We start from the raw sequence: 27465 nt of genomic DNA, 5'->3' as shown, positions 1-27465 counted from the left end.
TTGTGGGGAGATGCGAGGGCCACCCCCCTAACGGGGGTTGACTGGTTCTTGCGGCTTCTATGTGTGGGTGTTGGTTGTTGTTGTTTTTGTGTCTGTTTTGCTTAGGCTCCTGTTATGTGCCTGAGTGAGAGGATATATGGCCAAGTCAGGGCACCTGAGTGGGCCCCAATTAGTGTGGTTACGGGTAAAGGGTGATATGGCGTTGGGAGGAGGGCTAGCCAGGTTAGGGGAACACGGCCAAGACAGTTAACGGTAGTGCCGTGTTTCGGCCCTCCCCCCAACCGCAGGCATGGTGGTTGCCCTGTCACATTTCCCTTGGGTCTCCAGATGCTGCTTTTAAATGCCAGATCGGTTCAAAGTAAGACCTCCCTCATCCATGACTTAATAGTGGATGAGGTGGCCGATCTGGCAGGTTTAACCGAGACCTGGGTGGGTGAGCAGGGAGGAGTTTGTCTCTCCCAGCTCTGCCCACCGGGGTACTTGGTTCAGCACCAGGGAAGACCCGAGGGCCGGGGGGGGGGGGCGGTTGCTGTGGTCTATAGGAATTCCATCTCCCTCTGCAGGCTCCCTGTCCATATGACTACGGGTCTGGAGTGTTTGCACCTTGTGTTGGGCCAATGGGACCGATTGGGGACTCTGTTGGTGTACCACCCACCCCGCTGCTCAACAGACTCCCTATCTGAGGAGACGGAGGTGGTCTCTGGTGTGCTGTTGCGGTCCCCCAGACTGTTGGTTATGGGGGATGTCAACATTCGCACTGAGGGCACCTTTTCTGGGGCAGCTCAGGGTTTCATGTCCTCCATGACAACCATGGGACTGTCCCAAAATGTCATCAGCCCAACACATGTAGCGTGGCATACTCTAGACTTGGTTTTCGCAACTGGACATGGAGATGGTGGTCTGAAGGTGGAGGACTTTGCATCAGTCCCCTTGTCGTGGTCAGATCATTACCTGCTGAGGTTTAGACTTACAGCAGGTTTTCCACTCTGCAAGGGTGAGGGACCTATTAAGATGGTCCGCCCCGGAGGCTAATGGATCTGGATGGTTTCCAGAAGACTCTGGGGAGGTTTCCAGCTGATATGGCGGGCTCTCCTGTCAAAACCCTGGTTGATCTGTGGAATGCAGAAAGGACCCAGGCGGTTGACATGATTGCTCCTGAGTGCCCTCTCCTGAGTAGAGCTTGAACTGCTCCATGGTGTACCCCAGAGCTGAGAGTGATGAAACAAAATAGGAGACAACTTGAGTACAGATGGAGAAGAACTCCTAGTGGATGCAGTCGAATGCTGGTACGTGCCTATGGTAAAGTATATTCAGGAGCAGTGAGGGCAGCAAAAAAAATCATCTTGCTGCCTCTGTTGAATCTTCTGTCTGCCGCCCAGTGGAGCTTTTCAGAGTCATCCGGGGTGTATTACACGCCAGCCCTAACGGCACTGTAGATCCCTCTGAGGCCCGCCATAATACATTTGCTAGTCACTTCCAGGATAAGATCTCTTGCATCTGCCAGGACTCGGACTCCAGTGTTTTAACAGGTGAATCTGGTGAGGTATCCAGAGCACAGCCTTGTCCTGTTCTCCTGGATGAGTTTCAGTTGGTACAGCTTGAGGACGTTGACAAGGTGCTTGGACAGGTTCATGCAACCACTTCTATACTGGATCCTTGCCCCTCTTGGCTGATAAAAACTAGCAGGGAAGGAACAGCTGGCTGGGCCAGGGAGGTGATTAGCATCTTTGTGAGAGGGTGTGGTCCCTGGCCGCCTCAAAGAGGCAGTAGTGAGACCAGTCCTAAAGAAATCCTCCCTGGACCCAGAAAAAGTTAGTTTAGACCAGTGGCAAATGTTCCTTTCCTGGGCAAAGTACTTGAGCGGGTGGTTGCCAACCAGCTCCAGACACTCTTGGATGAGACCAATTATTTAGATCCATTTCAGTCAGAGTTCAGGCCAGGTTTTGGCACAGAAACAGCCTTGGTCGCCCTGTACGATGACCTATGTTGGGAGAGAGACAGGGGGAGTGTGACCTTGTTGATTCTCCTTGATCTCTCAGCGCCTTTCAGTACCATCGGCCATGGTTTCCTTCTGGGAGGATTGTCTGAGCTGGGAGTGGGAGGCACGACATTGCAGTGGTTTTGCTCCTACTTGGATGGTGAGCTCCAGAAGGTGGTGCTTGGGGAATATTGCTCAGCCCCATGGATTCTCCAGTATGGAGTGTCACAGGGGTCAGTTCTGTCCCCCATGCTATTTTTTATATAAAAACGTTGTGTGCGGTCATCCGGAGTTTTGGGGCACATTGTCATCAGTATGCTGATGACACGCAGGTCTATTTCTCCTTTACATCTTCAGGTGAGACTGTGGATGTGCTAAATCAATGCTTGGCTGTAACAATGGACTGGATGAGGGCTAGTAAACTGAAACTCAATCCAGACAAGACTGAGATGCTATTGGTGGGTGGTTCTTCTGACTGGATGGAGGATGCTGCATAGATGATAGGCCCATGTTCTAGATGGGGTTGCACTCTCCCTGAAGGAGCAGGTTCGTAGCTTGGGGGTTCTCCTTCAGCCATCTTTGTCACTTGAGGCTCAGGTGGCCTCACTGGCATGGAGTGCCTTCTACCAACTTCAGTTGGTGGCCCAGCTATGCCCCTATCTGGATAGGGATAACCTGGCTTCAGTTGTCTATGCTCTGGTAATCTCCAAGTTAGATTACTGCAATGCACTTTATGTGGGGCTGCCTTTGAAGATGGTTCAGAAACTGCAGGTCATGCAAAATGCAGCAGCCAGATTGCTAATGGGAACCAGAAGGTCCAAACATATAAGACCGACTTTGGACCACTTGCACTGGAGCGCCTCTCCCGACATGAACCTACCCGTATACTATGCTCAACATCTATGGCTCTCCTCTGGCTGCCTACACAGAGGGAACCTCGGAAGACAGTGACAAGGGAGAGGGCCTTTCCAGTGGTGGCCCCCAAATTATGGAATGATCTCCCCAATGAGGCCCACCTGGTGCCAACATTGTTATCTTTTTGGCACCAGGTTAAGACCTTTCTCTTGTCCCAGGCATTTGGCAGTATATGATAAGTGTTTAATCGATCCTGGAATGTCTTATGGTTTTGATTGTTTGTTTTTGAGACTGTTTGAAGTTGTTTTAGATATATGTTTCTTTTGTGTATATTGTCTGTTCATGTGTTTTTTTTGTAAATGGTTTTTAATCTCTGTATATTGTATTTTTAATGTTTTTAATCTTTGTAAACTGTTCAGAGAGCTCCAGCTATTGGGCGGTATAGAAATGTAAATAACAACAATAACAATAACAACAATTACAGAAAACATTATTTTTAAGTATTTTTAGGTAATCTAAAGGCCTCTGTTACTAACACCATTTCTCTGAGGACCAAACTAGATGTTACATTAATTGCATGAATTAATGAACTGTGGATGCTCAACCTGTTTTGGATGGGGTTGCACTCTAGGAGCAGGTTCCTAGTCTGGGGGGGGGGGGTCTCCTGGAGCCATCATTGTCCCTTCAGGCTCAGGTAGCCTCAAATGGCATGGAGTGCCTTCTACCAGCTTCAGTTGGTGGCCCAGCTGTTCTCCTATCTGGACAGGAAGAACCTGGGCCCAATCTATATGGCCACATCAGGGTCATTCGTGACAGATGACGCTGTCGCCAGTCCACAGCCACCCCACAGCTTCCCTCTGGGAAAGGCACATTTTTGGAAAGTCCTTTTAGTGCGTCTTTTTTCCTTAAACTCCTGCACGGTTCTGCTACATGGTGTCCCATCCCCCTGCATTAAATCCTGGGCGTGCCTATTTCTGTAACCTGGCTGTGAACTGGTCAAGGAGTGGGGCTGCCCCCCTTCCCTTTCCTCATTTGCAGTAGGGCTGCTTTCCTGTTCACAATAGCTAGCCTCTTTTTCCCATTCATAGTATCAAAGTATTGAAATAGTATTGTTTCAGGCATTCACAATAGCACCATCCATAGCCGCTTTCCCCATTCACAGTGTGTAGCCTGTAATTCCCATTCAGAAGAGCACAGTAGCTGCTTCACCCATTCAGATTACGTAGCCTGCTTTTCCTATTCACAATAGCAAATTATCTTTTAATCTTTCACAATATTGAAATGGTGAAAGAAAGGAGACAATGTCAGTCTGTTCCAGAGATTTATGCTGAGCAGGAATTTGTAAGAAAATTCCTTCATCGTTCTGGTCATTTTTATTTAAATTGTAAATGCCAAGTATCTTTAAAGTGCAGTCATTTACTATTAAAAATACATGTTTCATGACATTTCTTTATTTAAATAACAATAATGTAAATTGTTTTAAAATGTTGTATGTTAAGTTTTTATATATTTTTGTAATGGTGTATTTTTTGGGTTGCAGTTTTTGTGAACTGCTTTGAGAGTTTTGGCTATTGGGCAGAATAGAAATGAAATAAATGAGGGCAATGTTGTTTCTAGTGCAAACAACAGCTTTGTGTGTGTGTGTGTGTGGGGGATTTCTGTTGGGATCACACACCAGGTATAATGGTGTGTTTAACCAGGTTAAGCTCCCCTTTCCAACCCCATGGAGTCCTGATGCTGCTTAGTGGTCCTTGTGGCTGCTCTTAAAACATTTTAAGGCATGCACATTAATTGTATTCGTGCAACCAATGTCAAGCCTAGTTTGCTGTGGCATGACATAGCTAGCTGTTTATGAAGAGCTCTCCAAATATATTGCTCTCTATGTGACTGCTCACAAGAAGCCTTGGAGCCTCTGTAAATGAACTGGAAGGCTTTTGTCTTTATATTTTCTAGAGTACCTCAACTCTGGTTTGAAACCTAAATGGGCAGAATTGCCTGTATGTTGACAAAACCTTCCAACGAACTAAGAACACACTGAGTGACATTTGAAGGACTGCAGATGTCTAATCTTCGCACCATACCCTCTTCTGTTTCTTTTGTTACCTTAAGAGAAACCACATTAGGGATAATTTAGTTTCCAATAATCTTGTTTACTAGATATTTATAGTATCTGTAACACATCAAACCCCAGGACACAGCAAAGGCTTCTGAAGGTAATTGGACTGGATCCATCATAAAAGAAATTTCCATAGTAAATTTAACAATGGCAAGTTCACAAAAATGTGTACACCTGGTGAACAATGTGAAAATAGGAACAAGGGGTATCTTCGTCCTGCTGCATGACGTGCTGTACCCAGCCAAATGGAGTGAATCAATGTCGCACCACTGAGTGCTCTGCAGTTAATACGTACAGCTGCCAGAATTGTAGGCTGGTCTTTGTAATCAATCTGGATGTGTTCTGGTACTATGCCTTTATGTTATAATTTTGGAACACTAGAGCCCTATGCAAGCACTGATTTCCCTCATGCAAGTGAAAGTGGGGACACATGCAGTAACTCTGGCCCCCTCTATTGCCATACTGATTAGCTTCCATGAGTTGGAGGGCAACTGTGTGCCGTGGGGGAGCCTGCTGTACTCCTGTGGGCTCCTCCATGTGATCTAGAACCCTAGAGGGTAGAGCAGCAGAGAGGCCTCCTCCCAGCAGCAGAGAGGCGTCCTCCAACTTGTAACAGGGAAGGGATATTGCTGTCATGCTCATCCCTACCCTCCCTCATTGTGTGGGTGATTCAGAACACCTAAGGGGGGGGGGGAGAGAGAGAGAGAATAGTACACCTCCCTTCCCGAATGGAACATAACAAAGGCATGAACAATCTTTTTCTTTACTGAGAGTGGCAGCCCAATGAATCAGCTGAAGTTGCTCCTGCAACCACATAGGTTGTGACTTAAACAGCTGCATTTGACTGAGGCCAGAGTTAGTAAATCTGTTTCTTCCTCCCATAAAACACTCTAGACAAACAGCTTATCATGTGGCGAAATTGTTCGTGAATGGACCACTTATGACTGGAACTGTGCAACTGCATTTTCCCCCTATATTCTTCCATATTGTGTGTGTTTGTTTGTGTACACATAAGTATATGGTATATCTTTCCTCTTTATGTTAAGACTTTTATTGGTATTCTACTTCTTTTGTTTGATTCACCTCTTTACAATCTTGCCTGTTCCTCCCTGGTGGTTTGCCACTGTTAAGTTCCATCACAGAAACCATTTTTACTCCTGGAAAAATATATTCCTTCTGGTCTTCTAGTCAATTGTATGTAAAGGCCAGAGAATAAATCATATCTATCATAAACATCTGGAATTTAAAAGGTATCCACATACTCCATAGTGACAGGGCCCATTTTAGTAACGTATTCGGAAGGATGGTATTAGTTCCTATTTGGCTAGAAGGACTGATCAACTCCAGTGTCAGTGATTCAGCAGGAAAGATCCATACTGTGGTTTCCTGGGGACGACTGGTCCTTTTCTGTGTGTGCAAAACAACTGAAATATATTATTTCCACATGTAAATTAGATGAGTAACTGAGTAACATAAATCTCTAAAAGTATGTACCGTAACATTTTAGTTGGGTTGAGAATAAAATATACATTCCTAAGTAAATGTTTGCTGAAGATGGTCTGTGATCGGAGCAGGTGAACCTACCAGCTTTGTTTTTTCCCCCCAGGTTTTTAGCATGTGAGTTCATTGTAAGCAGGGCCTCGGTGCTGAACTCCTGCTCTGGAGGAGACATCTGCTGCCCCTGCTCCTGGAGGATATGGTGGAACATGGCAGCTAGGTCTGCTTCAGCTCTCATTGATTCCTTCTGTGAAGTATCTTCCTCAGCACCTGGGAATTCTGTAAAGGCCTAAGAAGAGAGAATGTCTATCAGTGTCAATAAGAGGCAGCTTATTCTCTCACTTGCTCACATCCTCCTCATAAAAACATCCACAGGCCTTTCCTTTCCCAAGAAAAGAACTTGTAACATTATGAATCCAAATCTTTTTAACTTGGCTTTTTAAATTGTTATGGTTTTAAGGTTGTTTTCAATGTTTTATGTTGGATTTGTTTATCATTCTTGGTTTGTTTGTTTTTTTAAAAAGTTTTAAATCACCTTAATTTAAAGGTGATTTAAAACCAGACAGGTGGTATAGAAATGTAATAATAAATAAATAAATAAATAAATAAAAAAACCCTCTTCTCATGCCTTCTAACATATTAATCTGTTCTCCCACTTCCTAGCCCCCTTCAGATTCATAGCTTTCATTAATACATTTCACAGAGCAGAGAAAAATTCTCATGCTACAAACTGAGCTTGCAAAGTTCAAACAACTGAGATGAAAAGGAGAGAGGAGAAATTTTAAGGAGCAAAGGCAGACACAAAAGCACACACCACCACCACCTCCCTAATACCTGAAGGCCTTCATTCCCAGGACCTGGAGAGAGCTGCATAGACTGATGGCGAGACTGAGCAGAGTATTCCAAGTCCATGTCAAAATCAAAGGGATGGACAGAGAGCAGGCGCTTTGTCTTGCGCGTCTTAGAAAGCATAGAAAGCGTGAGAATCCAGTTTTAATGGTAAATACAGAATACAGATGGTATCCTTCTTGCTACACTTGCTATCCCTACACTCCTCTGGTTTTATGTCTGAGTTCAGATTCCACACTTGCTGGTCTTTACTGTACAGTCCTTTTCCTTTTCAAGCCAATGAGCCACAGTGGCAACTAAGGGCTATTCCATATACATTTAGAGCGAAAACATGCAAACACACTAATGAAAATAATTTACTTCTTCCAAAAAGTACAGAAACAAATGGGAATAACCATATTCAAACTTAGAATTTTACATTCTGAAATTGGAGTTAGAATTTCTTCAGATTTAAATTCCCAGATATAGTTATTGAAATGCAAAATCTGAATTCAAGATCTGAATTTGGGGATTTAAAATTGCAGTGAGAAATCTTTAACCTAACTAGCAAGTTCTGAGTCAAATGTTTGCAGAGAAATTCAAAGTTCACTGTCAAACTCATATTTTGGCACAATTCATATTCTGGGTAGCAAGTTTTGCAATTTCAAATTCAGCAATGAAAAGTATGAATTAAAGCTGTTCCCCAAAGTTCAGTGTGGGTAAAAGCCTGTTACCATGCTAAACTAAAGGCTTCTGCAAGAAGGGTCTACTCCAACATTTACTCAGTGAATGAAAAAGGCACCTGCTAAGTTTCATGGTGGATGAGGAAGTAGGGATGGCATGGGCACCTGATTGGGTCCAGGAGTCCAGTGGACTCCCCTCCACCTGCTGCCCTGAGCCACACCCACTGAGCCCCCTGCCCTACCTGACCACCCCCTGCTCACCGAGCTGTCCACACTCACCCTGGGCCTGTCCAGTGATCTTTGCAGCTGCCATTCTGAGAAAACAAATGGCAGCTGCAGATATGTGCACATTTGCTCTTACACACAATGGTGCTGTGAATCACGAATATATGCAAGGTTACAGGCACGGGTTGGGTACAGGTCCAGGGGCACATGAATGAGGGCAGGGGCTTGGCAGGCACCCACCCATCCCTGTGAGAAAGAGTTATGGAAAAGCAGGATAGGCTACTTAGAAACTCCAGAGGCCAACATGAAATCTATAATGCATCCTAGTCAGCATGGATGTGAATCTGAACATCACCAGTTATTTTCCTCCTGGGAAGGAGAAATGCCTTCATATTTGGAGTCTAGAATGAATTTCTTTCAGAGTTACTTCCTTGCTACTTTCATCTATCACTCTGCCTCATCTTTATAAACTTGCTCTGTTCTGCCTTACACTGGTGTGGTTTTCCCTGGTCCCTTGGCATCTTGCACATTATAATCCAGATGATGGACAGTGCAGAGTTCTTTTCTTTACAGCCAGTTGCTTAGACCCTTTGGAGTAAATGGGGGGAATGGTCTTTCCCCATCCCCTCCAGTCCTACAGTTTTCATGAATGTTTAGCCCTTGGCCGTGGAGACAACCACTTTTTTTAACTAATAGTGCTGTTACACTAGAAGGAGTGAGAGGTGACTTCTAAAAATATAAATAGCCTTGAAGACAATGCTTTTTATGCAATGTTTTGTATTCTTCTCTGCTGATCTGATTACCTACCAGTTTATGCATCACTTACCCTGGAGTGGTTACCCTACTGTGCTCATGCACAGACACTCATTTAACATGTTTGCTAATATATTTTAGCAGACATTTTCATACTCAATTTCCACTGGTTATAGAGTGGCAAAATGGTGGGTTTCCTTTCCTCATTATATTTTCCAATGGATATAGAATGGTAATTCAGATCCTTCTTAGAGACTGTGAGTACAGAAATAGGAGGACATACTCTGGAACCTTGCCCACTGTTTCAATGACTCAATAGGAAGAGAGTGTCAGGAACCAAAAGCAAAAGAAGCCCCTCTTCCCAGATACAGTGTGCGTGAGAGAGAATGAGAGAGAGAGAGAGAGAGAGAGAGAGAGAGAGAGAGAGAGAGAGAGGATGAACTATCTTCATCCAAGAAGGCCCAGCAAGCCAGCATTATATGAAAGACACATGGATGAATGATGGAAGGAAGTCTTCTTCCAGTACCTTTACCCTAGTATAGCACTCAGCTTCTGCACTATCCATGTTATCGTTGGTCTCCCCCTCCTCACTTTCGTAATTCTCGCCATAGAGTTGGTATCTATCACCTGGATAGGAAAGACATGCGCACTGTTGCCTTCAGCCATATGTTGATCATTCATGTGAAATGAAATTGGGGAGGGGCTGCATCTCAGTGGTAGAACACATGCTTTGCATTTAGGAGGAGTCCAATTCAACTGCTGTTGTCTTTAGTTAAAAGCATCTTATTAGGAAAGACAAGGGAAAGACTTCTGCTTGAGACTTTGGAGAAATACTACCAGCTGAAATATATACTTCTGGGCTAAACTCAGAATAAGCAGCTTCATACATTCATATAACCTCATTTCTGATTATTACTATTATATGCTATTAGAATATACAACATTTGTTTCAAACTCTCAGTGCAATCCTATACATGTCTACTCAGAAGCAAGTCCCATTGAGTTCAATGGAGCTTATTCCCAGGTAAGTGGGTACAGTATTGTAGCTTGAAGCTTACCGACACCCATGTTATGTCAAGACCAATTTAGGAAGCAATATTGTGTCAGCAGCTAGATGGCCATAGGATATCTTGGTTCTGGGAACCGACTTCCTCCCCTTCCGTGCTGCCTTGCAGGCAGCGCGGAGAAGCCCTGTGCTCCACACTCACAACAGCAATGCAGAATGGCCAAAACAGGGCATTCCAGGGGGTGTTCCAGGGCGGGGAGGGCAGAAAGGCCTGTATGACACATCCTATGTGTCGTACAGCAGCTTCCTACCCCACTCTGCCCTCCCACAGCTAGGCAGCCATAATCAGCTGTCTAGCCTAGGGATGTGCGAAATCCCCTTACCTGGCATCTGTGGGGGTCTGCAGGGGGGAGGTGATCCGTCCCTCCCCCCCCTGGAATCCTTGCCAGGTGTCTCTGCTCTGCGGCGAGTCCGTGGAGCTGCCAGCTGGCTCCGGCTGCTGGTGGACTTCCAGCCGCTGGGATGCAAATGGCGTCCGGTGTAGCAGACGCCATTTGCGTCCCTGCTCTTTGCCATGATAGGCTACGTAAAGATTTATGTAGCATATTACTGAAAAGAACAGGGACACAAATGGTGTCTGCTACACTAGATGCCATTTTCTTCCGCAGGATGGCAGTGGACGGACCGGACCGGCCAGTGGCAGGTAGGATCCATTCCATGGCAACTATGTAGAGTGGCGGAGCTGGGTGGTCCATTCCACCATGGACTCCAAGGGGCTGGATTCTTTAGAATCTGGCCTCATTGGAGTCCATGGCAGAATTCTCTAACATCCCTTGTCTAGCCAAAAATGCAAGGCAGGAGAAGCCTGGAGGGAATGATCCCCTCCATGCTTCTCCTGCCCTGCATTGGATAGCCAGTTAGGGATGTACGAAAGTGACTTACCTTTTGCGGATTATGTTGATGGTGGCGGGGGGGGGGTGTTCTGTCCCTCCGCCCAGAATCCTGGACGGGGGGGAAGCGATCTGTTCCTCCCCCCCGGAATCCTCGATGGCCAGCTGTGCTCCATGGCAGCTCCACGGAGTAGCCGGCCAGGCCCAGCCCAGCCCAGAGCCGCCCGCAGTCAGATTTCTGGCCACGGAGGGCTCTGGGGAAAAAAAAGAAAAAGAAACCGCGTACACAAATGGTGGCAGCTACAGCCGCCGCCATTTGCTTTCCTTATTTTTGGCTGTCTGAATCTATGTAAATATTTATGTAGACTATGACGGCGAAAATAAAGGGGAATGCAAATAGCGTAGGGGGCGCTATTTGCATCCCTTTTTGATTCACTGTTATAGCCTACGTAAATCTTTACATAGGCTAAAACGGCGAATCAAAAAGGGACGCAAATAGCGCCCGCTATGCTATATGCATTCCTCTTTATTTTTGCCGTCATAGTCTACGTAAATATTTACGAAGACTAAGATGGGCAAAAATAAGGAATGCAAATGGCGGCGGCCGTAGCTGCCGCCATTTGCGTACACGGTTTTTTTTTAAAAAAAAACCCACCCAGCCATGATAGGCTACGTAAAGATTTACGTAGCCTATCGCGTCTTTTTTTTTAAAAACAAGACTGGAAATGGCGGCGGTGGTGGCCAGTCAGAAGACCAGCCGCCACCTGAGCCGCCGCTGGAGCCGCCACCACCCGGAAGATCTGCCCCAGCTAAGTCTCGTCCCAGGGGGGATCCGCGGGGTGGCGGGGGGGTGGCAGGCTGTTCCGCCACGGAGTTCGGGGGGCCAAATGCACTGGCATTCGGCCTCACCGAGATCCGTGGCGGAATTCTCTGACATCCCTATAGCCAGTTGCCTCTGAGTTCGGAGGCGGCCGCCTATCTGCATAGGATTGTGCCCTTAGTCTCATTTTTCTATCCTTACGGGGATATTTGTATTTCCCCTCTCCCTAGTCATTTAGAGTATGTCCATGTGTAGGTTACATTTAACTGGATACATTACGCTCTAGAGTATGGATACTCTTTTCTCTGATATCAACATGAGAAGTTTTTCTGAAGTCTAGAATAAAAGAACTGAAAATTAAGGCAGGCTTGGGTGTCAAGGGCTCTTTCAAAGAGATGACACAGCTCTCAGGGTCTACAGGGTTTTTTTTTAATGGCTTAAACAACAACAACAACTCACTGTTAATGTCTGGCAAGCTATACACTCTGTCATGAAGACCTAGAATAAGAGGAAGTTAGTGGCTGAAATGAAATTCTTTTAAACTATATTTTTCAGTAAGTATGGTGTAGAGCCAAGAATGAGTATTTACCCCATTGAGGATTCATGCAAAATCACAAGAACATAAGAAAAACCGTACTGGACCATACCAAGGACTGCTGATGCTTATGGGCAGGATATGAATGCAATAGCACCCTCCTGCTCGAATTCCCCAGAAACTTGTATTGAGAGGCATATGCCTCTGATAGTGGAGGCAATATATAGCCATCATGTCTACTAGCCACTTATAGCTAGGGATGTTGGAGAAATCCATAACAGAATGAAATGAGTTTGGATTTCTATGAATCCAGCTTAAGGATTCTGCAGCAGACTGGCTTTTCCCAGGTCACACAGATTCTGTGGACTTGTGGACCATTTTTTTAAAAAGTCTGGAATTTTATGCAAATTTAGTAGAAAAAAACCCACACTGACCAAAAATGCACATTTCCCCATATACAGTAAAGCACGAAAATGTGCACTTTGTTGGGTTTGTGCATTTTGGGGGGAGATTGAGCATTTTCACGAGTGTGGATTTGCACAAATTTGGGAAATTGGAAAAAATCCGATTCCATCAGTGAGCAGACAACAAAATGAAAGGCACCTGACAATCTGCGAAATGCAAATGGAACAGATTTTGCAAAATACATACATCTCTACTTACAGCCTGATCCTCCATGAATTTGTCTAACCCCCTTTTAAAGCCATCCAAGTTGGTGGCCATCACTACATCTGGTGTAGCAAATTCCATAGTTTAATTATGCACTGTGTGAAGAAATGCTTCCTTTTATTTATCTGTCCTGAATCTCCCTCCGTTCATTTGGTAAAGATCATTGAAAATAATAACAGCTACAGTCAGCTTGAATCCCCAATTAAACTTTGAAATCAACAAGCATGTTGCCACATGAAATTTAATTCTTGAGAAAATGCTGTATCGACTTGGAGTTGATACTTTTTAGGGAAAATAGATTTAGTGTTGAAATTATGTATAGTTATAGCACCATGTACAGTAACTTGTGCCCAATTTCCACTCTAACCAACAGCCCTCACACATATAAGGGATCATGTATGGGATACATAGCAATATCATGGGATACACAGCAATATCATGTCAGTTTAAAAAAAAATACAGTGGTATTTCCCTTTAAGACAATTTGCTAGCAGAGTAGTTACAAAGATGTGGTGGAATGGCCACTGGCCAACCAGTGCCATGGCTACAAACATCATGGTTTTCCGTGGTCATGGATTGATGCTCCAATAGCAGCAACAGGCATGCAATGCAGCCCATGCCGGACTAGGGTACAGAACTGAGGATCACACACCTGCACATCATCCTGTGATTCTTTCAGCCTTGCATGAAGCCAGTTGTATTAGTACAAGTATAACACACCCGATAAATTGTAGCAGAACATTTGCAACAGGAATGTAACCAGCAAGGCAACACAGCTTACAGTTTACAATTCTGCTTGCTTTGCACAGACTTCTGCCTCAACTACTGTATATCAGCATCCAAAATCAGAGGCATGTTAACTATTTAGATCTCCATTAATCAACTATTCAGAAAACTAGATATAATCAGTCAATTAAAGCAGGATCGAACATGGATGATCCCATCTCCTGTATGATTTCATATCAAGGTACTGTAAGGTCATTTTTTAAAAAGGGACACACCAGAGGACAGGGATACAAATCTCTCAAAGGAACCAGAGTCACCACATTATGCTGAGAACTTGAAATATCCAGACAAGCACCTTCCTTAATAAATTTTGGCTGTATTGACCAAGCCAAAAGTTTCCCATTATCACATCTCATCCAGAGATCAATGAGTGTTGTAAACAGCATTTTGTTTTCCGCAACAGAAACCTGTAAAACTGCCTAACACTGCCATCTCTTGGCCAGGTTACAGGTATCATTTTGTCATGGTTCAGCCAGGTGTGTGTGTGTGTGTGTGTGTGTGTGAGAGAGAGAGAGAGAGAGAGCTGGTTCACATGTCATGGTGGCAAATAATTTGCACTGCCTGTGAGCTGCTTCCAGTTTCTGTAAATGTGAGCATGATGTGCAAACCCAGACCGATGGGTTATTAGCTAAATGGGTGATGGCTAAACAACCTAGCAGTTCACCGATGGTTTGTTGTTGGGTTAACCACTGGGTTGTTTAGCCCCTAAACAACCCATCAATCTGAGTTCACATGTGATGCTCACAACTTCCAATCAGAGGTTGTTTACAGAAAATGGAAGTGGTTCACATGATGTAGCGCACATCCCAGCAAACTGTGGGTTAATTAACCCATGATTTGCCACCATGATGTGCACACTAGCCTAGTGTCTGAAGTCTCCATCTTGAGGAGATTTAAACCAATGGAGAATGAGTACATTGGCTAGAAAATACAGCATAATATTTGTACATCCCCCCTCCCCTGGCTTTCCTCTAACCCCTGCTTTGCCTGATGAAGAGTTCTGGAGAACTCAAAAGCTTGCTCACTATTTTGTGACATTTTGGTTGGTTCTAATAAAGGTCTTGCCAAACTGTGCATTTTGGCACCATCAATTCTATATATTTATTTTAGAGTCCCTGGACTAGCAAGCAGTCTACCTGGGTACATGGACAGTACAGGTTCTGATAATGCTAGGATGCAGAACCTTAGGCCCAAAGGCCAAGCTTTTGTGCAGTTTTTTCCCCATTTTAAAAGGTTGAAGTGCCTCCCCTATGGCTTTGTTACTGGCAGGAAGATCTCTAAGCTAGAGTATGCTGGTATTTTGGCTCAGGCGCTTTTGCTTTTGGCTCCACCCATCACTGGGATGTGGACCCCGAGAGCTTCTCCAAAATGGAACTCAGCCATTGGGCCAAAACAGGTCCTGCCCCCTTGAAATAATGTATTTGGTAAGAAAGGCTGTGCCTGCAAGCTGTCAGAGTATCTGAAGGCCTTCATTATACAGTGGCTCCCAATGCTATATGAGTTAGCCTGCTGCATGGCTCTTTGACAGTTACAATAAGAAAATGAAGTGGCTAGCAGACAAAACAAGGCATAGAGCAGTAACCAGGAACAGATGTGCAATTATCTGAAATCTTTGGCCATATCAGAGAATTGTTCACTGCGAAGAAGACACTGGAGGTCAATGAGTCCCAGGAAAGCCAGCAGGAAGTCAGTATGTTCCAACTACAAGGTGGAAATATTGGGTTGGATCCAAAGTGGAAGTGAAGTACGTGTGAGCACAAATGCTCACAGAGTGCTAAGTAGGTAGGTTCTATGGCAGTTCTCTTGCTTCTTTTTAAACAAGAGGCTGCACAAGCTCTTACAGAAGCTTTTTGCACAAGGCCACAAGCTGAACACCTCCAGATCGAGTTTCACTTTCCTTGCACAACACTGAAGTTTAAAATGTGAAGTGTAAAACATGCAAAAGGACACCTCTTAAAATCCATGAAGTGTAAAATGTGAAGTGTAAAACATGCAAAAGGACACCTCTGGTTCCAAGACCTCTTCAGCAACCCATGAAGAAGACACAACTGGAGCACAGTGAATTAAAGAAAGTTACCAGAAGACCCAACTGGTCTGCTCCAGTGGTGATAATTTATGACAGGGATGGGAAACTTGTGGTCCTCCAGATGTTATTGGACTCCAAATCCCATCACCCCAGCCATCATGTCCAATGGTCAGGGATAATGGGAGTTTGAGTCCAACAACCTCTGGAGGGCCACAGGTTCCCCACACCTGATGTATGATGTTCCAACTAAGGGCCGAACAAGGTTGGATGACAGAGATCCATGGTTAAACCTCCCATTTCTTTAAATTTTGTCAAGTAGCAGTTGCACCAGGGGGTGGGCAGCAAGCTGGACCAGAAGCTTAGTTTCAACTCTTTCTCCTCTTTCATTTCTCAAATAAAATTCTCTCCCCACCAAATGTTACTTTGTGTTGGGAAAACATTCATGTGCAGGCAATGTCACTTAAGTTTTCCCTAACGGTGCAAATAGCAGGTTTGGGAGGGGAAAAATTTCATTTGAAAAATGGCATGAGGAGTGCACCGTGGTCCTGACTGGATCTTCCCTCCTTCCCCATGTAGCTGCTATGTGCCAAAATGAAAATAGATGGAAGTTCCATTCTGATCATAGATCTCTGTCATCTCGTTTAGTCTGACTTCTTCTTCTTTGTAATATTATTGACTGAACACACCTGCTCACAAGGTAAAGTATATTCCTCATGCAGTTTTCAGCTAAGTATCATTGCTGGTGCTTAAGAAGAGCATTAGGCAAGAACATAAGGGGTGCTTCCAGACAGAGGGCTCTTGGCACTACCATGCAAAAGGTATTCTGCAGCTATTCCACCTTCCCTGCTTAACAGTTTTTTTTGTAGTAAAGAAAAAGATTGAAGAAGCGGTGAGAAAACATGGGAGGATTACAAATGGAAGGCAACATCATCTGGACACACACTGGCATAAAACTCCATGAATGATGCAGAGTGATTGCACAACAGAAGCCTAGTTTGAAAGCACTCAGAACAGCCGCACTGTTTCAGACTAATCATCTACATAACCCAGTGCCCTTTCTTCAATTGGAAGCAGATTCAGATGCTGCAGTAAGATTTAACATTATTCTCTGAATAGCTAAAATATTAACAACACCTCTAAACATGAGATTACTTGCTATCAGTAGTTGCAACCAATGGTCCATTCTTCCAAAATTTTGCTGTATTAAATTTAAACCAACTGCAGTTAACTTTCAAGTGGGCGCCTCTAATTTTAGTATTAATTGAAAGGGCAAACAGCTCATCGCAATACACTTTTTCCAAACCACTCACCAGTGGTGATTAATTTCTAAAAACAAGGTGCTGGGAAGCCAGCCAGCCCGCCAGCCAAGAAACCACATTCTTTGGCTTGGGAGCCATGTCACTAATTCCAAATGTGTAGGAATAGACTGTGATTACTCAGAGATAATTATAGTGATGTGTGGTTACAGTTAATTCAGCCCACACTATTTTGCAGAATCTTAAAAGTGCTCTACAGAAAGTTACTGGGAGGATCTCACCAAGACCCCTGCCCACACCAAGCAGGGTAGGATTAATTTGCTGTCCATGTGTCATCCTTCCATAGAGAGATCGCATCACTTTGGCGCTTCCAAATCGCTTAAAACGAGATCTCACGTGTTCATAGTACCATTCCAGAGATCCGTTCTGCACAATCCTGTCCAAGATAAGAAAGAGGGGCTATATAAACTTCAGCCAGCATGGATTATCCCAAACGTTCAATCAACTGAAACTCACCCATCAACTTTATCATATGGTTTTCACTGTGCCACTGAAAATCACACAGAATGGCAATGCTTCCATTGTGAATAGTAGATTTCCATTGTGATTAGCCTTTCTGTGAATGCATTACTTACATATAAGACAATCACACATAGAATGCCGAGCAGCCCCTCACTGTTGGCCCCGCCCCTGATGGGGATGCCGCTGGACTGGCCCCTCTCCCTCCAGCCTCACATTGAGCACTGACATCTGAAGGGAAGTCCTGTGCATGAGCAGCATCTCACACACAGGGGTTCCTTTCCATATGTCTGTGTTCACTATGCAGGATGTCAGAGCCTGGGACTACTGAAGCCATAGGATCCTAGGGCCAATGATGCAGCCCGGCTCCTCCTTCTATGTGTGAGTGCCCTACACATGACTAGTGTGTGCATAAAGCTAATATTTACCTTTAAAGTATTCTAGGGGAAAAGGGGGCTTTAGCAACCAAGTCCTTGGAACTGGAGATAATACAGACTGGTGCTGAGCCAAAACGGAGAGGCCAGTTTTGTGAAAAGCTTCATCAACAACTAAAAGGGCCCCTCCTTTTGGTGATTGTTCAGGGATTGGTGCAAAAGGGCTGAGAAAGTGTTCAGTTCTTACAGTGGCCCATGATTAGCTAGGATTGGTCATCTGACCAGTACAAAAAGCAGCTCCATGGGCTTCATTTGCCCCTAGTGACTGGGCCAAGTTGGACTGGCTATATAGTATTGTGACATCATCATGCCTAGTACATGAACTTTGGCCAAGGGTCAGTCAGAAACTGGGGGGGGGGTGGCTTCTGAAGCAGCAATAGAAGGAATTAGTGGCTGTGAACAATTGTGAACAACCATGAAAAACTGGCATTAAAGGCTTTTTTCAGGGCCCCCCCCTCCACCATTATTTTTGAGGCAAAAATCAAGCCTGAAGAATGTTCAGCTCAGCACTATTACAGATTCTTCTATAACACTATGAATGTCTGTTATGCTGTGCAAACTTTGTGCCACTTAACCATTAAAACAAATTGTTTCATTCATTAGAGCCCTTTCTACATTATGTTAAATATTTATCCATTTTCAAAGATGAATGACCAAACCCTCAAACATGTTAAGGTTAAGGAGAAGACAAATGGAAGCATCTTCAAGCTACTTTGCCCTTAGATGAACACATGGAGTTTGAGGGAAAGGAGGCCAAGGTCTTAGTAAAGCAGATGTGAACTGGACAGCTGGGGTAGTGTATTAGCTGCAGCTGGATCTTGATTAGGGCGATGGGTTCAAACCTATTCTCAGCCATGTGGCCTTGGGGCAATCACCATCTCTCAGCCTAAAGATAAAAGGTTAGGGAGCACATCTGCTGAGCTGAGTTCGTGGAAGAAGGGTGGGATTAAAATGTAATAACAACAACAATTTTACTTCTCCCTGCTTTTGACAATGGAAAAGTAAAATTGAAAAAGTTCTCCAACACAGCACCTCTCTCTCTTCCCACATCTTCTGCCCTCAAATTTCTATCCTGTTCTGAATATAGTTCTAGGAGGGAATTGCAGGAGGTTCATGCAAAGGAACAAAAAGTAATTTGGGATGTTCTTTGTAGGGTTAGTCCATAAGCCCAGAAACTCATGTTTCATGAGGAATTCTAGACTAGTGTACTAAAAGGACAAGACAGTCCCAATTCTAATATCTACTTTGGCCCACCATAAAAGCAACGACAGCCTTGCAGATCCTCTTGCCTGGGCCACTTACCTGGATAAGCGACATGGATCACACACCCAGGCGTGCTCCTTTTTATTGTAGCAGCTGCAGTTTTTACAGGTGTAGAACTGACAGTCCAGGCATTGCCGTTTGCTATTTACCAGGAACTTGAAAGGCTGCAGACAGTGAACGCAGTGAGTTTCATTGAGGTGAGGCTGACTGGACAATAGTTCTCGCTTTGTGCTTTCTTTTTCAACCTTTCCTTTCAGTTCCCTTTGAAAAAAGGTATAATAGGACTATTTAACACCTGAACTGAAAACTGTGCCAGAAAAAGAACTACAACATCTAGGCAGAAGACATAGGAGAAAAGTTGAATTATTTACTCCTAAAAATGTATTTAGAACTCAGATTCAAAGTATGCCATAGAAAACAGTCTGTTCAGACCTCAGCAACAGTTGTACTCACATAAAACTACTTGGCATATATATAGCACATTTCAGGTATTCATAACATTTCATACACATTATCTGAGTAATCCTTACACCAACCCCCTCAATAGTAATTCACATTATCCCCTCAAAGCAAATGGGTCCCAGTGAGTTTGTGTCTAAAGATAGATTTGAACTGGAAATGTCATGGCCTGTAGGCCACACTATTGCAGCGCAATCCGAAGTCAGGTTGGACTCGGAGCTGGTGGGTGAGCGGAGCAGCAGATCTACTGCCTAATTCATTCAAAGCCCCGCCAGTTCCGCAAGATCTGGGGATGCCCCCACCCCCCTTTAGTTACCATACTACACCAGCTCTCATCAGTTTAAGGAACCAATCCTGATCATTCCATTTACATTTATTTATTCATTTAAAACATGTAATACTCCAGCTCCAAAATAATTCCAGGGAAGCTTACAATTACATATTAATGTATTTGTCTTTATGACACATGCTCACTATTTCTGTCAAGGCTACAACAAACTAATATTTATCACAGGCCACTTACTGCCTTTCCAAATAATAATAATAAAAAATCTTGCATTGCTTCAGGATGATTGTCAGGCTTGGGCTTAAGTAAAGCATTAGAGTTCCAGATCTGGATACTAGAAATCCCTGGGAAAACCTCTCAACCTGGATCTGACTGATTTTGTACATTTGGTCTTTAAACTGATCAGGCACCAGTGGTGACTGTGCAGGAACACAGAGTCACAGTTTAGTTAATTGCAGACCATATGGAATTCTGTCAACATCCACATCATTTGTTTAGCTTAGTGACCAAGAAAACATTATGGGTTTCCCTTAAAAATTCATCATTGTCTACAGTATATTCTAAAAGCACTATTTTCAAAGAGAGTATGGGCAGACATCCTCTGAGGAAAGCTTGGGAATCTGTCCTTCATGACCTCTTCCTGCAATAATAATGGCATGGTTTATCCTAACATGAGGCTACACACATTTTGTGCAGTGTCAAAAAACTTGTGCAGTTCAAATTTAGTTTTGTGGAGTTGAGCAAATGGGGATTAATAAGGAGATAGATTGTAGAGATGGATGAATCTGTCAAGTGTGATTTTGCTCATTTTTTGAAAATTAAGTTCATTCTGTCCCATTTCAACACCAGTCTGCAACGTTTTAAAATGTCTGCATGAAAATGCAGATGTTTGTGTGGTATGAAAAAAGAAGGAATGTAAACCCTGAGTAGTAGTGTCAAAAGCACCTGACCTACAATGACTGTAAGTTAGGGGCTGTATGCTTGAATGCTTCTCATGAAACAATAGGAACATGGAAAGCTAGTATCAGTACAATTCTATATTGGTCTACTCAGAAGTAAGTCCCATTTGATTTCAGTGGGGCTTTCTCATGGGTAACTAGCTATAAGATTGCAGCCTTAGTTAGGAGATGGATTTTACTTCTACCTCTCCATGGTATGCTAGATTCCCAGGAAGGATCATACCACATGCAATTTCAGCATGTTTGACTCAGCCCTGAATAAGCTATAATCTGGTTTGCAGAAAACCTGTTCTATGCTACAGAAGCTTGAACATCTTCAAGCGGGAAACATCAATCTGTTTCCTGCCTCCCAGCTGAGCAGAGCAGAGCAGAGGAAGCTGCTCCAGCTGGTCTAGGGACTACAGAAGCAAGCAAGGTCCCAGAGAGCAAGCGATCAGAGCGAGCGAACAGGGGGAGCAAACAGGAGTTGGCCAGGGGAGCTGCAGTGGCCGAAGAGACAAAGGCAAAGAGCTTAGTGTCTGGAGGAAGCCCAGGGGCCTGTCCTTCTCCTTCTCCAACTGAATTAGGGGTGTGTGGCCTGAGTACTCCCAGCAGCTGTTGGGCAGGAAGCTTCAGTCTGTTTCCTGCCTCCCAGCTGAGCAGAGCAGAGGAAGCTGCTCCAGCTGGTCTAGGGACTATAGAAGCAAGCAAGCTCCCAGAGAGCAAGTGATCGGACCAGGCAAACATGGGTAGGGATGTACAAATCCCTTACCTGGCTCCACACAGGGGCATCTGCAGTGGGGGGAGGCGCTCTGTCCCTCCCCCTGGAAACCTCAACGGGGGGGAGGTGCTCCGTCCCTCCCCCCGGAATCCTGCCCAGCCAGCTCCGCCCGCCCGCAGCCAGACATCCGGCCACTGGGCAGCCCCGCAGGGATGCAAATGGTGGCTGTCGTAGCTGCCGCTATTTGCGTCCCTGTATTGAGCCGTGATAGGCTATGTAAATATTTACGTAGCCTATCACGGCAGGGGGAAAAACCCCAGCGTACGCAAATGGCGGTAGCCACCGCCATTTGCGTATGCTGGGGTCCCCCCCCCCGCCGTGATAGACTATGTAAATACTTACATAGCATAAATACTTACATAAATATAATGTAAATACTTATGTAAATACTTACATAAATACTTACGTAGCCTATCATGGCTAACACAGGAACACCATTTGCATCCCTACGGAGGCCGTGATAGGCTACATAAATACTTACGTAGCCTATCACAGCAGGGGAGAAAAAAACCCAGCGCACAGAAATGGCGGTAGCCACTGCCATTTGCGTACGCTGGGGTCCCCCCCCCGCCGTGATAGGCTACATAAATACTTACGTAGCCTATCATGGCCTCTGCACGGATGCAAATGGCATCCCTGTGTTAGCCGTGATAGGCTACGTAAGTATTTACGTAGCCTATCATGGCTAGGAAGAGGAGGAAGTGAATGGCGGCCAGGACGGCCGCCATTCACAAAGCAGCACGGATGGGAGCAAGTAAGTGCTCCGTTTCGCTCACCTTTCGTGGGGTGGGGGTGGCGGGGACTTCGTCCCGCATGCCTTTTGTGGGGTGGGTGGGGTGGGGGCTTCATTCCGCCACGGATTTCGGGGGGCTGAATGCACTGACATTTGGCCTCACTAAGATCCGTCGTGGAATCCTCTGACATCCCTAAACACGGGAGCCAACAGGAATTGGCCAGGGAGTTCAGCAGGGGAGGTCAAGTGAGAGGCCTCTAACATTTTTCTGAATATATATATAGAGAGAGAGAGAGAGAGAGAGAGAGAGTTTTATTTTATTTTAGATATTTTTTCTTTTTCCCCCTTTTTCCCCTTTAAAAAACAAAAACAAAAAACTTTATTTGTCTTGTTACACACACTCCCATACCAGAGCGACTCTGTTTTTAACCTGCAGTGAGTAGAGGACCAGGCACAGGCTACTCTAGAACAATCAGAAAGCTAGACACCAAAAAAGGGAAAAGAGACTATGGAAGGACAAGACTCTCCAGTGGTGGTGACCTGCAAGGTGTGTGCAAGGTTTGTTTTCTTGCCTGAGAACAACATGGCCTACACCTGCAACAACTGCAAGTTGATCACACTGCTGGAAGAAAAAGTAAGAGGACTGGAGCGGCGAGTGTCGACCCCCCAGGGAATAATATAACATGAAGTGTTCTTGGACAGAACGGTGGAACTAAAGCAGCAAAGCGAAGAACAGAAGCTAGAAGAGCAACAGCAAGCTGAGGCAGAAGAGGAAAATGCTGAGGTGAGGAAAAATGAAGTAGAGGATCCTCCTTGGAAAAGGGTGACAGGAGCAGAAGAACTAATTTTTTTTTTTAAAGGGGAAACAACATAGACACACAATACACATCATTACAACAACACACACAGGGATACACTAAAATACATATAAGATTATAAGGTATCTACCTTCAACTCCTCTTACACAACAAATGCTTATTATTGTTCTCTGCTTCTTATCTTATTTGTATATCATACATTGAGTTCACAGACATTATCTCATTTCTCTCCTAATTTTTAACAAAGAAAAAAGAGAGTTGACCATCTCAAAGATCAGAATCCACATACATAGATATCATTTTTCTCTATTTCTTGTACAAATTCTAAAAAATAATTCCATTCTGACATAAATTTAGTTATCAATCCTTCTTTAATTATAATAGTAAGTTTTGCCATCTCTGCCAGCTCCATCGTTTTCATGATCCACTTATTTGCAGTTGGCATTGTTTCATTCTTCCACCTTCGTGCATACATACAATAACCTTGCAGCCGATAGCCGTTGTCATGTAGAGAAAGAGGGTTCCCCCCTTCTCTTTTACGAGTTTATCCCTTACTCTCAGTAAAAAAGTCTCTGGCTTTAATTCTATAGTAATCTTTAATATTCTTTGAACTAGATACTGTATTCGTTTCCAAAATATTTTAGCTTTTTACAAGTCCACCCCCTTATACATTTTAGACAGTTTACACGGTGACATATACCATCTATACATCATCTTATACAAATTCTCTTTAAAATCTGTACATAAGGTAAATTTTAGATCTTTTCCCCACATAGTTTCCCATTCTTCCATTAATATATTATGACCAACATTCTGTGCCCATTTTATCATACAGTCTTTTACTTGTTCATTCTCTGTCTCGTACCTTAACAATAATAATTTATACAGTTTAGCAATAACATGTTCATCATTTGTACACAACGCTGATTCAAACTCAGATTCTATTTGTTCAAATCCTCCATTTTTCTTAAGCAGCAGAAGAACTAGAAGACACTCAGCACCAGTGGAAGCAGTGGAACTAGGGAACCGTTTCCAGGTACTGGAGGATGAGAATGGAGGACAGCCTGCAGAGGACGAATCACAGGGGAACCTGCATGAGAGTGAGCAAGAGGCTGAAGGTCAGCCAAGCACAGGCCTACAACAAGAAAAAGAGAAGAGGAGTAGTAGTGGGAGACTCCTTGCTGTGTGGGATCAAAACCCAAGTATGTTGCAAAGACCTGTGGACCTGCCAGGTATGCTGTCTCCCAGGGGGATGGACTAGAGATGTGACAGAAAGGCTGCCTGCACTCATAAGGCCCACTGACAGGTATCCCTTTCTTCTCATCCATGTGGGAACAAATGATACTGCCAAGTGGAGCTATGAAGAAATCACGTCAGACTTTGAAGCTCTGGGAAGGAAACTCAAGAACTTCGGGGCCCAGATAGTTTTCTCATCCATTCTTCCAGTAGTTAGAAGAAAGGGAAAGAAAAATACTCCAGGTGAATAACTGGCTATGCAGGTGGTGCCGACAAGAGAGATTTGGATTCTGAGACCATGGGCTATACTTCCTTGAAGATGGACTGTTGGCAAGGGACGGGTTGCACCTCACAAAGGCTGGGAAGAATGAGTTTGGCCACAGCATGAAGAACTTCATCAAGAGGGCTTTAAACTGAATCCTCGGGGAAGGGAGATGTAAAGTTGAGGGTAACAATGGATGAAGGCTCATGCACTGCAACAGAGAGAACAGCGCTAACAGTGCCCAATAATAGTCTTCAGAAACATGTAGGAAGAAAGCCAGCCCATGAAGCACATAGTCTTCGATGTCTATATACTAATGCCCAGAGTATGGGAAACAAACAGAATGAGCTTGAACTCTTAATACAGGAGGGAAATTATGACTTGATAGGTATCACTGAGACTTGGTGGGATGATTCTGACTAGAATACAGCAATTGAGGGATATAACTTGTTCAAAAAGAACAGGAGGAACAGAAAGGGAGGTGAGGTTGCACTATATGTTAAAAATACATATATCTGCACAAAAATATAGGAGGTTGAGCTGGGTAGCCCCATTGAGAGCATTTGGGTTAAAATCAATGGCGCAAATAATAACAGGAGCATGGTGGTCAGAGTCTACTACTACCCACCCAATCAAGGAGAAGACGAGGATGAAACTTTTAAAAAGCAAATAGCCAATGTTTCAAGGAAGCATGATGTAGTAGTAATGGGGGACTTCAATTTCCCCAATATTTGCTGGGAGACAAATTCTGCAAAATATGGCCCCTCCAGGAAATCCTGACTTGTGTGGCGGATAACTTCCTCTTACAGAAAGTAGAGGACGGAACTAGAGGATCGGCTATCCTTGACTTGATCCTAACTAACAGAGATGACTTAGTGGGTAAAGTAGCAGTTACAGGTTCTCCGGGGGAAAGCGACCATGGTGTACTTGAGTTCTTGGTTCTAAGGGAAGCAAAAGCTGAGCGTAGCCAAACGCGTACCCTGGATTTTAGGAAAGCTGATTTTAATAAACTCAGTGTCTCCCAGCAAGTAAGGTCCCATGGCAAGCGACTCTAATGAGAAAAGGAGTCCAAGATGGGTGGGAGCTTTTAAAAAAGGAAATTCTCTAGGCACAATTACAAACAATTCCAACAAGAAAAAATGGTGGAAGACAACAGAAGAAACCAATGTGGCTTCACAAAAAGCTTACAGATGACCTGAAAACAAAAAAGGACACATATAGGAAGTGGAAGGAAGGCCAAGCAACAAAGGAAGAGTACAGGCAGGTAGCACAGAATTGCAGGGATGGCGTCAGGAAGGCTAAAGCTGAGAACGAGCTGAGGTTAGTGAGGGATGCTAAAAGCAACAAAAAAGCTTTCTTCAGCTACGTGCATAGTAAAAAACAGAGGAAAGAAATGATGGCTCAGCTATTAAATAAGGATGGCAAAATGATAACAGATGACAAAGAAAAGGCAGAGGTGCTCAATTCCTTCTTTGGCTCAGTTTCCTCCCAAAAGAGGGTCTATGACCCCCTGGCAAAGGCTAAGTACAGGCTGAATGGGCAAGATTGCAGCTTGAGATAGATAGGCATATGGTCAAGGAACACCTAATTACTTTGAATGAGTTCAAATCTCCAGGGCCAGATGAAATGCATCCTAAGACTAATAAAGGAACTGGCAGAAGAACTCTCAGAATCACTGTCTATTATCTTTGAGAAATCATGGAGGACGGGTGAAGTGCCAGATGACTGGAGGAGGGCTAATGTCTTCAAAAAGGGTAAAAAGGAGGAACCTGGGAACTACAGACCAGTCAGTCTGACATCAGTCCCTGGGAAAATTCTGGAGCAGATGATAAAGGAATCCATCTGGAAGCACCTTGACAACAATGCCGTGATTACTCGAAGCCAACATGGATTTGTCAAGAACAAATCTTGTCAGATGCATCTGATCTCATTTTTGGATCAGGTAACCTCCCTTGTGGGCTGTGGACATAATATACCTTGACTTCAGCAAAGCTTTCGACAAAATGCCCCATGATATCCTGATGAGCAAACTAGCTCGAAGTGGGCTAAATGAAATGATCTGGTGGATCCACAGCTGGCTACAGAATCGGACTCAAGGAGTGCTTATCAACTGAATCTTCTCAAACTGGGGAGAGGTAACGAGCGAGGTACTGCAGGGCTCAGTCCTGGGCCCAGTGCTCTTCCAAAATTTTTATTAATGACTTGGAGGAGGAGGTGCAGGGAATGCTGATCAAATTTGCAGATGACACAAAATTGGGCGGGATAGCTAATACCTTGGAAGACAGAAACACCATTCAAAGTGATCTTGACAGATTGGAGTGCTGGGCAGAAAATAACAGAATGACATTTAATAGGGATAAATGCCAAGTTCTGCACCTAGGAAAAAGAAACCAAATGCACAGTTACAAGATGGGGGATACATACGTGGCTCAAACACTAGGAATGGCGGAGAAATCTGCCACGGACTCCAATGAGGCCGGATTCTTTGGAATCCAGCCCCCCGGAGTCCATGGTGGAACAGACTAACCCCCCCGCCACCCCTGAAATCCCCCCCGGGACGGAACCTACCTGGTGGCAGCTGGTTCAGGCCGCTGTCTTCATCCACTGCCAGTCTGTGGAACAAAATGACATCCAGCACAGTGGATGCCATTTGCATCCCTGCTCTTTGCTGTGATTGGCTACATAAATATTTATGTAGCCTATCGCGGCAAAGAGCGGGGATGCAAATGGTATAGCGGACGCCATTTGTGTCCCTGCCGTTGACCGCAATTGGCTACCTAAATATTTACGTAGTCAATCATGGCCAATGGCAG

The 27465-nt window shown here is 44.4% G+C and overlaps 1 protein-coding gene across 6 annotated transcripts in view; it reads right to left on the bottom strand.

Annotated features, from left to right (window-relative positions):
- MLPH (melanophilin) overlaps positions 1-27465 on the bottom strand; it is a 147225-nt gene that overhangs the window by 83836 nt on the left and 35924 nt on the right. For 2 of the 6 annotated variants that reach the window (XM_084820288.1, XM_084820280.1), the window contains exons 3-8: positions 19179-19400; positions 17205-17359; positions 12111-12149; positions 9462-9562; positions 7281-7406; positions 6534-6735 (exon numbers count right to left, since the gene is read on the bottom strand). In XM_084820288.1, the coding sequence (XP_084676414.1) occupies positions 6534-6735; positions 7281-7406; positions 9462-9562; positions 12111-12149; positions 17205-17359; positions 19179-19400 (845 nt within the window). The remainder of the gene's footprint in view (positions 1-6533; positions 6736-7280; positions 7407-9461; positions 9563-12110; positions 12150-17204; positions 17360-19178; positions 19401-27465) is intronic. The other 4 variants (XM_084820314.1, XM_084820304.1, XM_084820297.1 and 1 more) reach the window with 3 other exon arrangements.

Source organism: Heloderma suspectum, chromosome 1 (genome assembly GCF_057233095.1).
Source record: "Heloderma suspectum isolate Gila_16-S chromosome 1, 16-S_ref, whole genome shotgun sequence".
Taxonomy (NCBI): domain Eukaryota; kingdom Metazoa; phylum Chordata; class Lepidosauria; order Squamata; family Helodermatidae; genus Heloderma; species Heloderma suspectum.
Note: the sequence above shows the minus strand (reverse complement) of the source record. Positions and strands in the feature narration are given on the sequence as shown.